Raw genomic sequence first — 13,106 nt, 5'->3', positions numbered from 1 at the left:
GCTTTGTAGGGACCCTTGCCTTGCTTATTTACATTTTTCAAGAGAGAAGTTCTTGGGAGTCGAGCGCAGGGTATTAATGCTAAGCAGGATGTTTTGAATAATGATTGGCTAGGCTGTCGACTAGTTTTGTGTCTCGTTTACATTTTTGTCATTTGTGGTACGTGACCCATGAGTGTTGTGCCAAAAGTTCAGTTGGATAAACATTTCAAACTTTAGGCCTGTGACAGTTGAAAGTAGGTACGCTGTCACGGTGATAGTGGTGGGGCCCTGACAGCTGACACGTCACTCCCGGACCTGCCCAGGTGTCCTGGGACTGACGCAACCATGAGGGCCGTCACCTGTCACACCTCTGACCACACTGCACCTGTCTACCCGTCAACTGCCAATGACTTTTTTTACAAAACGGACAGTTTTTTTTTCTTATGATTTCACAAACTTAAAGCTGCGAATGTGTTCTTAGAATTACCTTTAGAGAGAGCGTGGTGAATTGGCGCCACTTCTTAGAATACAATAAATACCTACGCATACCTCAAAATCATTCACATACCTATTTCTACACCCTTTCAACGATGGCACGTTTTACATTCGGTCTGGAGGGAAAGCAAGAGTAGGTAAAATATTTAATAATTACTACCAATAGATGGTCTGGCTGATGCAAAAATAAAAACGCAGGAAATACATTGTACATTTTCAACGTTCCTTCGAAGTGTATTTTGAAACCCTTGACAAAATTACGAGCGGTCACATCTAATGTTTTGCATACATTGCAGTGTAACTTTATTCTGCTTAAGAGCGCCAACGTAACTCACAGCAAAACATTCCTCCGATATGCCACCGTAACAGAATGCAGGGATTGTCTTGCTGACCTTCCGTTCCCAACAGGAGCCTAGCAGTGCATCATGCTCCGGGGCTTGAGAGTTACATCTACGTGCCAATGACCATCACAAAGGTGCCTATTTCCACACATTTCGTAGACACGCTGTACGCATTTTTTGGCCTTGACAGACAAGCAATGAAGCCGTTTGATTATGGGTTGCCAACATAAGCCTCAAACAGGCTCATTTTGTGTTTGGAATTCCATACAACAGCAACGAATGGCCGATCGAGGATAAACTGCACCTCTGTTGGTGGGGGAACACTTGTCACAACAATGGTAATGGCGCCTGCTCCGGCGGCCTCCGTTCCCACTTCAGTGACGTTCATGAACACTTCCAGAATGATCTTATCAACCTTGAGAGATGTCGTGGATATACCGCTGAGATCGGCCACGTTTGAAAACACTCTGTTCATACCCATCGATTGGAAGTCGCCTTTCAGGTTATCATACTTAGCCTTCATCTCAAATCGAGGCATATGGACGTCACATACTTTCGACTGCATCTGGGATGTGAGCTGAGCGAGATCGACTGAATCCAGCGAGTTTAGCATTGTCTGAACGGCTGACATGCTCCGACTCAGGGGTCTCAGAATCACCATGCTGTAATCAGTGTCGCGATATGGGAGCGAAATGGCGTCAAACTTACCAGCGATCTTTACATAGTTCATGTACTTCTGCTTTAATTTCATCATGGGCACCTGTTTAATTCCACTGTTTGTAAGAAAATCTTCTTGTTTTGTGTTCATGTCGGGAAATTGGTCTAACCACAGAGCTTTGAAATACAGAGCGCTAACCAGTACCATTTTGACGCCTTGTAAGCCACCCTCGGAGACCTTAACCGTGTTTACATAGGGTTCCCTTAATTTAGTTATTCATTTGAGTAGGATTGCGGCTTTTTTGAAACGCTCAGTTTTTGCAGCGAGCTTTTTCTCTTAGGGCTTGCGAGATATCTGCGTGCACACATATCTCTTCAACATTGCGCGCCTCACAGGAATGCGGCTGAATCACGTGCGATTGTGAGTGAGGTACCCCCAGTTGGAAGATTCGGCTGTAGAATTGTAGTTTTAAATACGTAGTTTGACGTAGATCTCGGAAAAGTGAGATACGGCCAGAAATGAGTGTGGGTATGTACCTCCGTCCTGAAGATTATGATCGGCGCCGATTGAAATAAGTCGCCGTGCATATCTCGGCTTATTGACGACCGATTGACACGGGACAAACACCGATCGATACCAAATGGCTCTGGGGGGGGGGGGGGATAGAGTGGCAAGTTTTTCTACCCGACGAACCCGGAATTATCCCGAGGGTGTAGGGGTGGGAGTAGAGTCGGGGGAACAAGGGGGGGGGGGGCGAGTACAAGTACCAAGCAAGTACCAAGTACTTTCGCAAGTACCAAGTACTTTTACAAGTACCAAGCAAGTACCAAGTACTTATGCAAATACCAAGCAAGTACCAAGTACTTTGGCAAATACCGAGTACTTATGCAAATACCAAGCAAGTACCAAGTACTTTGGCAAGTACCGAGTACTTTGGCAAGTACCAAGTACTTTTGCAAGTTCAGCAAGTTTTTCGCCAATATCGAAGCTTCTAGACGTCCGATCGTCACCGGAAAAACACCATTCGATCCCAAATTTTCTCCCGAATCTTTTTATGGTCAAAGCGACGCGGAGCGAGCCAAGATATCTTGTTTAAATATCCATTTGAGTAGGATTTCGGCTTTTTTGAAACGCTGAGTTTTTGCAGCGAGCTTTTTCTCTTAGGGCTTGCGAGATAGCTGCGTGCACACATATCTCTTCAACATTGCGCGCCTCACAGGAATGCGGCTGATTCACGTGACAAACTCGGTGGCGGTCCCTCCGTTGCGGAGATTCGCCGCCGACCGCCCGACGACGGGAAAAACTGCCGAGTCTGCCGGCAGCTGCTGCCACCTGGACCGCAGTTGGGGCGGCCGGACCGGTGGCTGCTGCCACCTAGCGGTACAACCGCAGTCTAGCGCATACAAGACCGCAGCGTACACTTATCAAAGCATACATGGAAGTCGTAACATACAACGTTCAAAACATACAAAAAACAGACCAGGTAGTCGAAACATACAAAAGTGCAGTACCAAGTACATTTGCGAGTACCAAGCACTTTCGCAAGTACCAAGCAAGTACAAAGTACTTTTACAAGTACCAATCAAGTACCAAGTACTTATGCAAATACCAAGCAAGTAGCAAGTACTTTGGCAAATACCGAGTGCTTATGAAAATACCAAACAAGTACCAAGTACTTTGGCAAGTACCGATACTTTGGCAAGTACCAAGCAAGTACCAAGTACTTTTGCAAGTTCAGCAAGTTTTTCGCCAATATCGAAGCTTCTAGACGTCCGATCGTCACCGGGAAAACACCATTCGATCCCAAATTTTCTCCCGAATCTTTTTATGGCCAAAGCGACGCGGAGCGAGCCAAGATATCTTGTTTAAATATCCATTTGAGTAGGATTTCGGGTTTTTTGAAACGCTGAGTTTTTGCAGCGAGCTTTTTCTCTTAGGGCTTGCGAGATAGCTGCGTGCACACATATCTCTTCAACATTGCGCGCCTCACAGGAATGCGGCTGATTCACGTGACAAACTCGGTGGCGGTCCCTCCGTTGCGGAGATTCGCCGCCGACCGCCCGACGACGGGAAAAACTGCCGAGTCTGCCGGCAGCTGCTGCCACCTGGACCGCAGTTGGGGCGGCCGGACCGGTGGCTGCTGCCACCTAGCGGTACAACCGCAGTCTAGCGCATACAAGACCGCAGCGTACACTTATCAAAGCATACATGGAAGTCGTAACATACAACGTTCAAAACATACAAAAAACAGACCAGGTAGTCGAAACATACAAAAGTGCAGTACCAAGTACATTTGCGAGTACCAAGCACTTTCGCAAGTACCAAGCAAGTACAAAGTACTTTTACAAGTACCAATCAAGTACCAAGTACTTATGCAAATACCAAGCAAGTAGCAAGTACTTTGGCAAATACCGAGTGCTTATGAAAATACCAAACAAGTACCAAGTACTTTGGCAAGTACCGATACTTTGGCAAGTACCAAGCAAGTACCAAGTACTTTTGCAAGTTCAGCAAGTTTTTCGCCAATATCGAAGCTTCTAGACGTCCGATCGTCACCGGGAAAACACCATTCGATCCCAAATTTTCTCCCGAATCTTTTTATGGCCAAAGCGACGCGGAGCGAGCCAAGATATCTTGTTTAAATATCCATTTGAGTAGGATTGCGGGTTTTTTGAAACGCTCAGTTTTTGCAGCGAGCTTTTTCTCTTAGGGCTTGCGAGATAGCTGCGTGCACACATATCTCTTCAACATTGCGCGCCTCACAGGAATGCGGCTGATTCACGTGACAAACTCGGTGGCGGTCCCTCCGTTGCGGAGATTCGCCGCCGACCGCCCGACGACGGGAAAAACTGCCGAGTCTGCCGGCAGCTGCTGCCACCTGGACCGCAGTTGGGGCGGCCGGACCGGTGGCTGCTGCCACCTAGCGGTACAACCGCAGTCTGGCGCATACAAGACCGCAGCGTACACTTATCAAAGCATACATGGAAGTCGTAACATACAACGTTCAAAACATACAAAACAGACCAGGTAGTCGAAACATACAAAAGTGCAGTACCAAGTACATTTGCGAATACCAAGCACTTTCGCAAGTACCAAGCAAGTACCAAGTACTTTTACAAGTACCAAGCAAGTACCAAGTACTTATGCAAATACCAAGCAAGTACCAAGTACTTTGGCAAATACCGAGTACTTATGCAAATACCAAGCAAGTACCAAGTACTTTGGCAAGTACCGAGTACTTTGGCAAGTACCAAGCAAGTACCAAGTACTTTTGCAAGTTCAAGTTTTTCGCCAATATCGAAGCTTCTAGACGTCCGATCGTCACCGGAAAAACACCATTCGATCCCAAATTTTCTCCCGAATCTTTTTATGGCCAAAGCGACGCGGAGCGAGCCAAGATATCTTGTTTAAATATCCATTTGAGTAGGATTTCGGGTTTTTTGAAGTGCTCAGTTTTTGCAGCGAGCTTTTTCTCTTAGGGCTTGCGAGATAGCTGCGTGCACACATATCTCTTCAACATTGCGCGCCTCACAGGAATGCGGCTGATTCACGTGACTTAGTCGATCGCTGTTCCTCCGTCGCGAAGATCTCGCCGGCCAGCGGCAGGCCGACGGCTGGGAAAAATATAACGGCCGGCGGCAGCGTGTGCTATGGGCATGCTCATGTGATATGCGTAATACATTGAATAAATAATGAAATCGTCTCTTTGTTCTCAATACACGCTGCCGCCGAGATGCACGAGTGTTTTAAGCCGATCCCATCCCGTCTGCACCTTCCGTGACGGCCCGTCTGCTCTCGCCGCCGGCCGGCGTCTGCCCGTACTGGATCGGCCGGTTTTCGTCACCGGGCGAGCCCGGAGTCGCCAAAAATCCAGGTTAGTTGGGGCCGACAGAGGGTGGCATTGAACAAGAGACGCATGACAAACACGCTACAAGTAAAAGGTCCAACGATATTAAAGTAGGACGCGAAGATCTTCAATCAAACGCATACGGTGGCGACCGGGTTCGACAAATGTTCACTTCATCTGCGCCTGAGCCGTCAATCACAGCCGGCCGCGTCGATTGGCAATATTTCAGGACCGGGCGAACCCGGGCCCGCCAGCAATACAGGTTTGCTGGGGCCGACAGAGTGTGGAATTAATCGAGGTACGATAAAAAAAAAAACAAATAATAGGTAAAACGTTTGGCAAGTAGGACACGAAAATCTCTAATCGCAAGATTTCGGTCACAACCGGGCTCGACAAATGTTTGCTCCCGCTGCCGAGAGCATACCGTCGTCACTATAGTTCAAGTTACGCACCACAATACGAAAGAGGGATTGGAAGTAAGACAGAGTTTGGCTCTAAAAAAGTAGAAAAATATGGTTAGTGTTTCTGTTTAAACAAAGTACTTATAAACTTCAAATATTTTTTTACAATGCACCTAATATTCAACACTAAATCGGCCGTTGTGTTTGACGCGGGTGAGCTGGATGGCGGATGCGCCATAGTGATTTAGATAGACATTTTGAATTTGAAGGGTGTTACGGATTACCTATGATCGCTGATTGACATTGAGAACTGCTGTTAATTACTGGGATGATTCTGGAAGGTGGTTTTGGTGCGTAAATGCTTATTTACTACGGAATGGAAATGGCGCGGCTTTCGTGGCGCACCCATGCTGCTTTTCATGGAATATGTTGCCTCCATCAATGCAAAGGACAAGTTAAGTTTTGGCGTGTATTTATTCTGCAATTCATTTTGTTAAAAAAGCTGATAAAATACGGTGAAAATTGTGGAACTTGGAAAGCCGGTGGAAGTTGCCTTCTAAACCCCGGGCTCTGAATCTGTTCGAAAACAGCAAAGTAAAAAGTTTCACAAATTTGTAATAATAATGATAAATGGATTTCAATCTTGCAATTTATTTTCTTAGAACAGCTGATAAAATATGGTGAAACATGCGGAATTTAGAAAGCCGGTGAAATTCGCCTTCTGATCCTGTGGCCCTAAATCTGTTCCAAAACAGCAAACATTCACACATTTGTTAACATAATAATAATTATCAAGGGAATAAAACAAACAACAGATGTGCTGTCAGCAGACATGCAAAAACTGAACCCTTCTCTCCTAACATGATCAATAGCTTTCCCGTGGTACCTACCTAACCTAGCCCGTCGGGCCCAGCGGGTGGTCGGGTGAAAGTCATAAATGTTTTGTGTAAAAAGTATGGTAAGTATCAATGTGTGATGTCATTTTTCAAGCTTAGAAGGATGTGTTTTTCTTTCATGTTTAATTATGTGTAGTTCATCAGTTTCTGCTTTGTAGATGGTGGAAAAGGCAGTTACAGCCGCAGAGGCCAGCTGATTGTATGATTTTCATCGAAGAGCTAAGTTAGGGCTACCTGTTCCTGATTGTATGATTTTCCTCGAGGAGCTAAGTTAAGGGATGTGTTTTTCTTTCATGTTTAATTATGTGAAGTTCATCAGTTTCTGCTTTGTAGATGGTGGAAAAGGCAGTTACAGCCGCATAGGCCAGCTGATTGTATGATTTTCATCGAAGAGCTAAGTTAGGGCTACCTGTTCCTGATTGTATGATTTTCCTCGAGGAGCTAAGTTAAGGCTATCATTTATCCTGATTGTATGATTTTCCTCGAGGAGCTAAGTTTAGGCTATCTGTTCTCTTTTTTTTGCACAATTTATTTAAATATCCATTTGAGTAGGATTGCGGGTTTTTTGAAGCGCTGAGTTTTTGCAGCGAGCTTTTCCTGTTAGGGCCTGCGAGATACCCGCGGAAACACATATCTCTTCAGCATTGCGCGCCACACAGGAATGCGTTTAAATATCCATTTGAGTAGGATTGCGGGTTTTTTGAAGCGCTGAGTTTTTGCAGCGAGCTTTTCCTGTTAGGGCCTGCGAGATACCCGCGGAAACACATATCTCTTCAGCATTGCGCGCCACACAGGAATGCGGCTGAATCACGTGCGATTGTGAGTGAGGTACCCCCAGTTGGAAGATTCGGCTGTAGAATTGTAGTTTTAAATACGTAGTTTGACGTAGATCTCGGAAAAGTGAGATACGGCCAGAAATGAGTGTGGGTATGTACCTCCGTCCTGAAGATTATGATCGGCGCCGATTGAAATAAGTCGCCGTGCATATCTCGGCTTATTGACGACCGATTGACACGGGACAAACACCGATCGATACCAAATGGCTCTGGGGGGGGGGGGGGATAGAGTGGCAAGTTTTTCTACCCGACGAACCCGGAATTATCCCGAGGGTGTAGGGGTGGGAGTAGAGTCGGGGGAACAAGGGGGGGGGGGGGCGAGTACAAGTACCAAGCAAGTACCAAGTACTTTCGCAAGTACCAAGTACTTTTACAAGTACCAAGCAAGTACCAAGTACTTATGCAAATACCAAGCAAGTACCAAGTACTTTGGCAAATACCGAGTACTTATGCAAATACCAAGCAAGTACCAAGTACTTTGGCAAGTACCGAGTACTTTGGCAAGTACCAAGTACTTTTGCAAGTTCAGCAAGTTTTTCGCCAATATCGAAGCTTCTAGACGTCCGATCGTCACCGGAAAAACACCATTCGATCCCAAATTTTCTCCCGAATCTTTTTATGGTCAAAGCGACGCGGAGCGAGCCAAGATATCTTGTTTAGTTATTCATTTGAGTAGGATTTCGGGTTTTTTGAAACGCTGAGTTTTTGCAGCGAGCTTTTTCTCTTAGGGCTTGCGAGATAGCTGCGTGCACACATATCTCTTCAACATTGCGCGCCTCACAGGAATGCGGCTGATTCACGTGACAAACTCGGTGGCGGTCCCTCCGTTGCGGAGATTCGCCGCCGACCGCCCGACGACGGGAAAAACTGCCGAGTCTGCCGGCAGCTGCTGCCACCTGGACCGCAGTTGGGGCGGCCGGACCGGTGGCTGCTGCCACCTAGCGGTACAACCGCAGTCTAGCGCATACAAGACCGCAGCGTACACTTATCAAAGCATACATGGAAGTCGTAACATACAACGTTCAAAACATACAAAACAGACCAGGTAGTCGAAACATACAAAAGTGCAGTACCAAGTACATTTGCGAGTACCAAGCACTTTCGCAAGTACCAAGCAAGTACAAAGTACTTTTACAAGTACCAATCAAGTACCAAGTACTTATGCAAATACCAAGCAAGTACCAAGTACTTTGGCAAATACCGAGTGCTTATGAAAATACCAAACAAGTACCAAGTACTTTGGCAAGTACCGATACTTTGGCAAGTACCAAGCAAGTACCAAGTACTTTTGCAAGTTCAGCAAGTTTTTCGCCAATATCGAAGCTTCTAGACGTCCGATCGTCACCGGGAAAACACCATTCGATCCCAAATTTTCTCCCGAATCTTTTTATGGCCAAAGCGACGCGGAGCGAGCCAAGATATCTTGTTTAGTTATTCATTTGAGTAGGATTGCGGGTTTTTTGAAACGTTGAGTTTTTGCAGCGAGCTTTTTCTCTTAGGGCTTGCGAGATAGCTGCGTGCACACATATCTCTTCAACATTGCGCGCCTCACAGGAATGCGGCTGATTCACGTGCTTTTGTGAGCGAGGTGCTTCCCTCCGGGAGAAATTCGCCGTCCCCATATGCTTAACACAGAGCCGAGCGGCGGCTGACAGGTGGCCGGCTCTCGGGAGATCGGCAGCCGACACTCGAAAAATCGACAAGCCGCCGCTGAATGCGCGTGCGGCAGTGCTGAGCCGAGTCGTTCCCACGGTCTGAGGTATCCCCAGTTTGAAGATTCGGCTGTAGAATATGTAGTTTTAAATACGTAGTTTGACGTACATCTCGGAAAAGTGAGATACGGCCAGAAATGAGTGTGGGTCCCTCCGTTCTGAAGATTCTGATCGACGCCGATTGAAATAATTCGCCGTGCATATCTCGGCTTATTGACGACCGATTGACACGGGATAAACACCGATCGATACCAAATGGCTCTGTGTGTGTGTGTGGGGGGGGGGGGAGTAGAGTGGCAAGCTTTCCTACCCGACGAACCCGGAATTATCCCGAGGGGGTAGGTGTGGGAGTAGAGTCGGGGGAACGGGGGGGGCGAGTGCAAGTACCAAGTACTTTCGCAAGTACCAAGCAAGTACCAAGTACTTTTACAAGTACCAAGCAAGTACCAAGTACTTATGGAAATACCAAGCAAGTACCAAGTACTTTGGCAAATACCGAGTACTTATGCAAATACCAAGCAAGTACCAAGTACTTTGGCAAGTACCGAGTACTTTGGCAAGTACCAAGCAAGTACCAAGTACTTTTGCAAGTTCAGCAAGTTTTTCGCCAATATCGAAGCTTCTAGACGTCCGATCGTCACCGGAAAAACACCATTCGATCCCAAATTTTCTCCCGAATCTTTTTATGGCCAAAGCGACGCGGAGCGAGCCAAGATATCTTGTTTAATTATTCATTTGAGTAGGATTTCGGGTTTTTTGAAACGCTCAGTGCGGGTTTTTTGAAACGCTCAGTTTTTGCAGCGAGCTTTTTCTCTTAGGGCTTGCGAGATAGCTGCGTGCACACATATCTCTTCAACATTGCGCGCCTCACAGGAATGCGGCTGATTCACGTGACAAACTCGGTGGCGGTCCCTCCGTTGCGGAGATTCGCCGCCGACCGCCCGACGACGGGAAAAACTGCCGAGTCTGCCGGCAGCTGCTGCCACCTGGACCGCAGTTGGGGCGGCCGGACCGGTGGCTGCTGCCACCTAGCGGTACAACCGCAGTCTAGCGCATACAAGACCGCAGCGTACACTTATCAAAGCATACATGGAAGTCGTAACATACAACGTTCAAAACATACAAAAAACAGACCAGGTAGTCGAAACATACAAAAGTGCAGTACCAAGTACATTTGCGAGTACCAAGCACTTTCGCAAGTACCAAGCAAGTACAAAGTACTTTTACAAGTACCAATCAAGTACCAAGTACTTATGCAAATACCAAGCAAGTAGCAAGTACTTTGGCAAATACCGAGTGCTTATGAAAATACCAAACAAGTACCAAGTACTTTGGCAAGTACCGATACTTTGGCAAGTACCAAGCAAGTACCAAGTACTTTTGCAAGTTCAGCAAGTTTTTCGCCAATATCGAAGCTTCTAGACGTCCGATCGTCACCGGGAAAACACCATTCGATCCCAAATTTTCTCCCGAATCTTTTTATGGCCAAAGCGACGCGGAGCGAGCCAAGATATCTTGTCTTCCCCTATTTGTCTCTTAAATGTCCCTTATAAAGGAATCCTCTGTCTCCTTTACCTCGCTTCACTACAAATATGGCGCAACTAAGTCATTCTAGAAGCAGTTTGCAATTGTTACTTACCTTTAGGGCTCTCCCAAATAGCTTCCAGACTAGACACTGAGGTAAAAGTGATAGCACATGAAAGCTCAAAGCAAGAAAAATCAGAAAACTATCTGGCATTTAACATACGTTTAACGGCTGAGCTATTATTCAAGTAGATGTAATCACATCCACGGCAATATCAGAACACCGCACCTGTCGAATTTCCGCCTTGACCAAGCCTTGACTTTCTGCCGTTTATGCGTTAATGCCACTTAAAAATCCTCAGTCGGCGCACGTGCGCTTGTCGAGTCGGGGACCACCAGTCGGACGATTCGGAACTGCCGGCCAATCAGCACGCCGCTTTTGTGATGTGATAGTTTGAGAACCACTGGATATGGTAGCGTAGCAGCTTTTGGAAAGGCGCTACGCTACCAAATCCTCCCCTATTTGTCGCTTAAAGAGGGAATTGAAGGGCAGGATAAAATTACTTCAAAATATGAATTGTTGAATTTCGAGTATTAAATAAGCCCAATTTATATTGTTTACAGCATAAACGATGCTTAGTATGCTTCTAACAACAATAGCGTCCATAGCAGCGTTACACGTGAGCGCTATGATGCCTAAAATTCGATCTGAAAATAGGGGAGAAATAGGGGAAGATTAAGGGAACCCTATGTAAACACGACTAAGGTCTCTGATCAGGTTGTTGGTTGTTTGTGCTACGGCGGCGTTTATGTCGTCGGCAGCCTCCTTAGCTGTGGAGAACTTGTTCACCTCAGCTCCATAGTACGTCTGCAGGTTGTCGGCAAACGACTGCTTAACGGTGGTATCGTCCTTCACATAAATCCCATTGAAGACTGATGTGTTGACGTTTGCAGACGTGGTCGATAAGTAGGTGATGGCTGCTTTGTAGGAAGGCAGGAACGAATCCGGCGCATTCGGCCTCACGCCTAGCACTGGAGTCATCTGAAGCGAAAAAGATATCAAGTGAGCTGCCAAGGCTGTATCAGTTAGCGGTCAGACCTTATTAGGTGGACTTATTCAGCTGTCTCATCAATGTTATGTTGCAGCGAGTGGCTACGCACCCTGCCCACCCCGTCCGATATTGCGCTCTCTCTCTGTCCGCCCTTACCTCGCTCCTGGTGACGCCTCTGGCGCCCAGCCAGACCTGGCTGAGCAGGGTGGACATGACGAACGGCGACACGGGCCTGTTGGTGCTGAGGTCGCTGGTCACCGCCTTCAGCAGCTTCAGGTCCAGGCCGTTCAACACTCCGGTGGGCTGGACGTAGCAGCCGCCGGTGGACGCCAGGAGGGCGATGAGCCAAATGTGAACTGGAAAAAGAAAACTGAGTACGGTCTATTCTAATTCATGAAAATAAATTGAGACAGATGTAGGCACAGAATGCTGCTTTGCCCTAGCTGAAAATTCAAAGTAGGATGTAGAAAACCAACATTAGGTACCACGAAGAAAATTATGTTAAAATTACTAATTATTTTGTCGGAACGTCCCTATTGTTAATGCTTATTAGGTATGGCTAGCCTATACAGTATACATGTAGTTCAGTATGCTATTATTTTTGTACGTACCGATATTATGAATTGAAGGTAACATGATGTCACTTATCGCCAATTTCGAGCTGTTGAACTAGCAGTCAGGGGTTCCTGAACGCCGAGCTGATGTTCAGAGAGGTTCACAGCGCCTGTAGAGCGTCCTCTCGACAGGTGGAGCGGTGCGCAAATGTCGCCAGCAGTCACTGACACGTCGTTTGTACCCCGACCGGCTGCACAGTGGTCCGTGGAAAAATGACAGACCACAGTGGTGCACTCAGGGTGACAGGCCAGCATGGCGTGAAATGTTTTTACTTTTGACATTTCGGTAGCGCGATTTGAACTTCGTAGCCCTGTTTGGCACGGCACCTGAGGAAAGGCACTTGCTGGCTATTTACTGTATCACTATTTTATGCGTCCATATTTTTATTTTTTATTGAACCAATGTCGACGCCATCGTTTCAGTCCTGAGGCGTCCTAACCTGACGATGGTTGTTATGCACTGTGCAGTGTGCAGTAGTTGCAGTTGTTGGGCTTTGGGATATCCAAACGTCGACCATATCTTGCTGGCCACCAATCCAGTGCGGTTGCCTACCCTACTCATGATTACTATTGACATCTTTGAATTTATGGAACATATAGGTATTATATATGTCATGATGTTTTAGTCAGCTGCGACCGCCCCTTGTTATTTGCCTGACGACGCCCATGGAGCCTTCCGGTGGAGCGCGGCTGGGGCCGCCATTGCGGTGCGACCTCGTGTTGGGTCGGCGCCGTCGGCGCTTAGCCGCCA

The 13,106-nt window shown here is 46.9% G+C and overlaps 2 protein-coding genes across 2 annotated transcripts in view; one reads left to right on the top strand and one right to left on the bottom strand.

Annotated features, from left to right (window-relative positions):
- The window catches only part of LOC122373911, a 92,137-nt gene that overhangs the window by 53,249 nt on the left and 25,782 nt on the right, over positions 1 to 13,106 (top strand). The window lies entirely within an intron of this gene.
- On the bottom strand, positions 11,212 to 12,570 carry LOC122373914 (intracellular coagulation inhibitor 1-like). Its single transcript, XM_043352368.1, has 3 exons — positions 12,353 to 12,570; positions 11,898 to 12,097; positions 11,212 to 11,731 (listed from the first exon to the last, which is right to left on the bottom strand). The coding sequence occupies exons 1-3, from the start codon at positions 12,375 to 12,377 to the stop codon at positions 11,426 to 11,428; spliced, it is 531 nt and encodes a 176-aa protein (XP_043208303.1). The 5' UTR covers positions 12,378 to 12,570; the 3' UTR covers positions 11,212 to 11,425.

This window comes from Amphibalanus amphitrite, unplaced genomic scaffold (assembly GCF_019059575.1).
Source record: "Amphibalanus amphitrite isolate SeventyFive unplaced genomic scaffold, NRLGWU_Aamphi_draft 001571F_arrow, whole genome shotgun sequence".
In the NCBI taxonomy this organism is placed as follows: domain Eukaryota; kingdom Metazoa; phylum Arthropoda; class Thecostraca; order Balanomorpha; family Balanidae; genus Amphibalanus; species Amphibalanus amphitrite.
Note: the sequence above shows the minus strand (reverse complement) of the source record. Positions and strands in the feature narration are given on the sequence as shown.

Excerpts from the sequence above, each read along its gene's own strand:
- LOC122373914 (XM_043352368.1), bottom strand. The coding sequence starts at position 12,377 with ATGTTACCTTCAATTCATAATATCG. Across the intron at positions 12,098-12,352 it reads ACCTTCAATTCATAATATCG|TTCACATTTGGCTCATCGCC; the intron begins GTACGTACAAAA and ends TTCTTTTTCCAG. Across the intron at positions 11,732-11,897 it reads GAGGCGTCACCAGGAGCGAG|ATGACTCCAGTGCTAGGCGT; the intron begins GTAAGGGCGGAC and ends TTTTCGCTTCAG.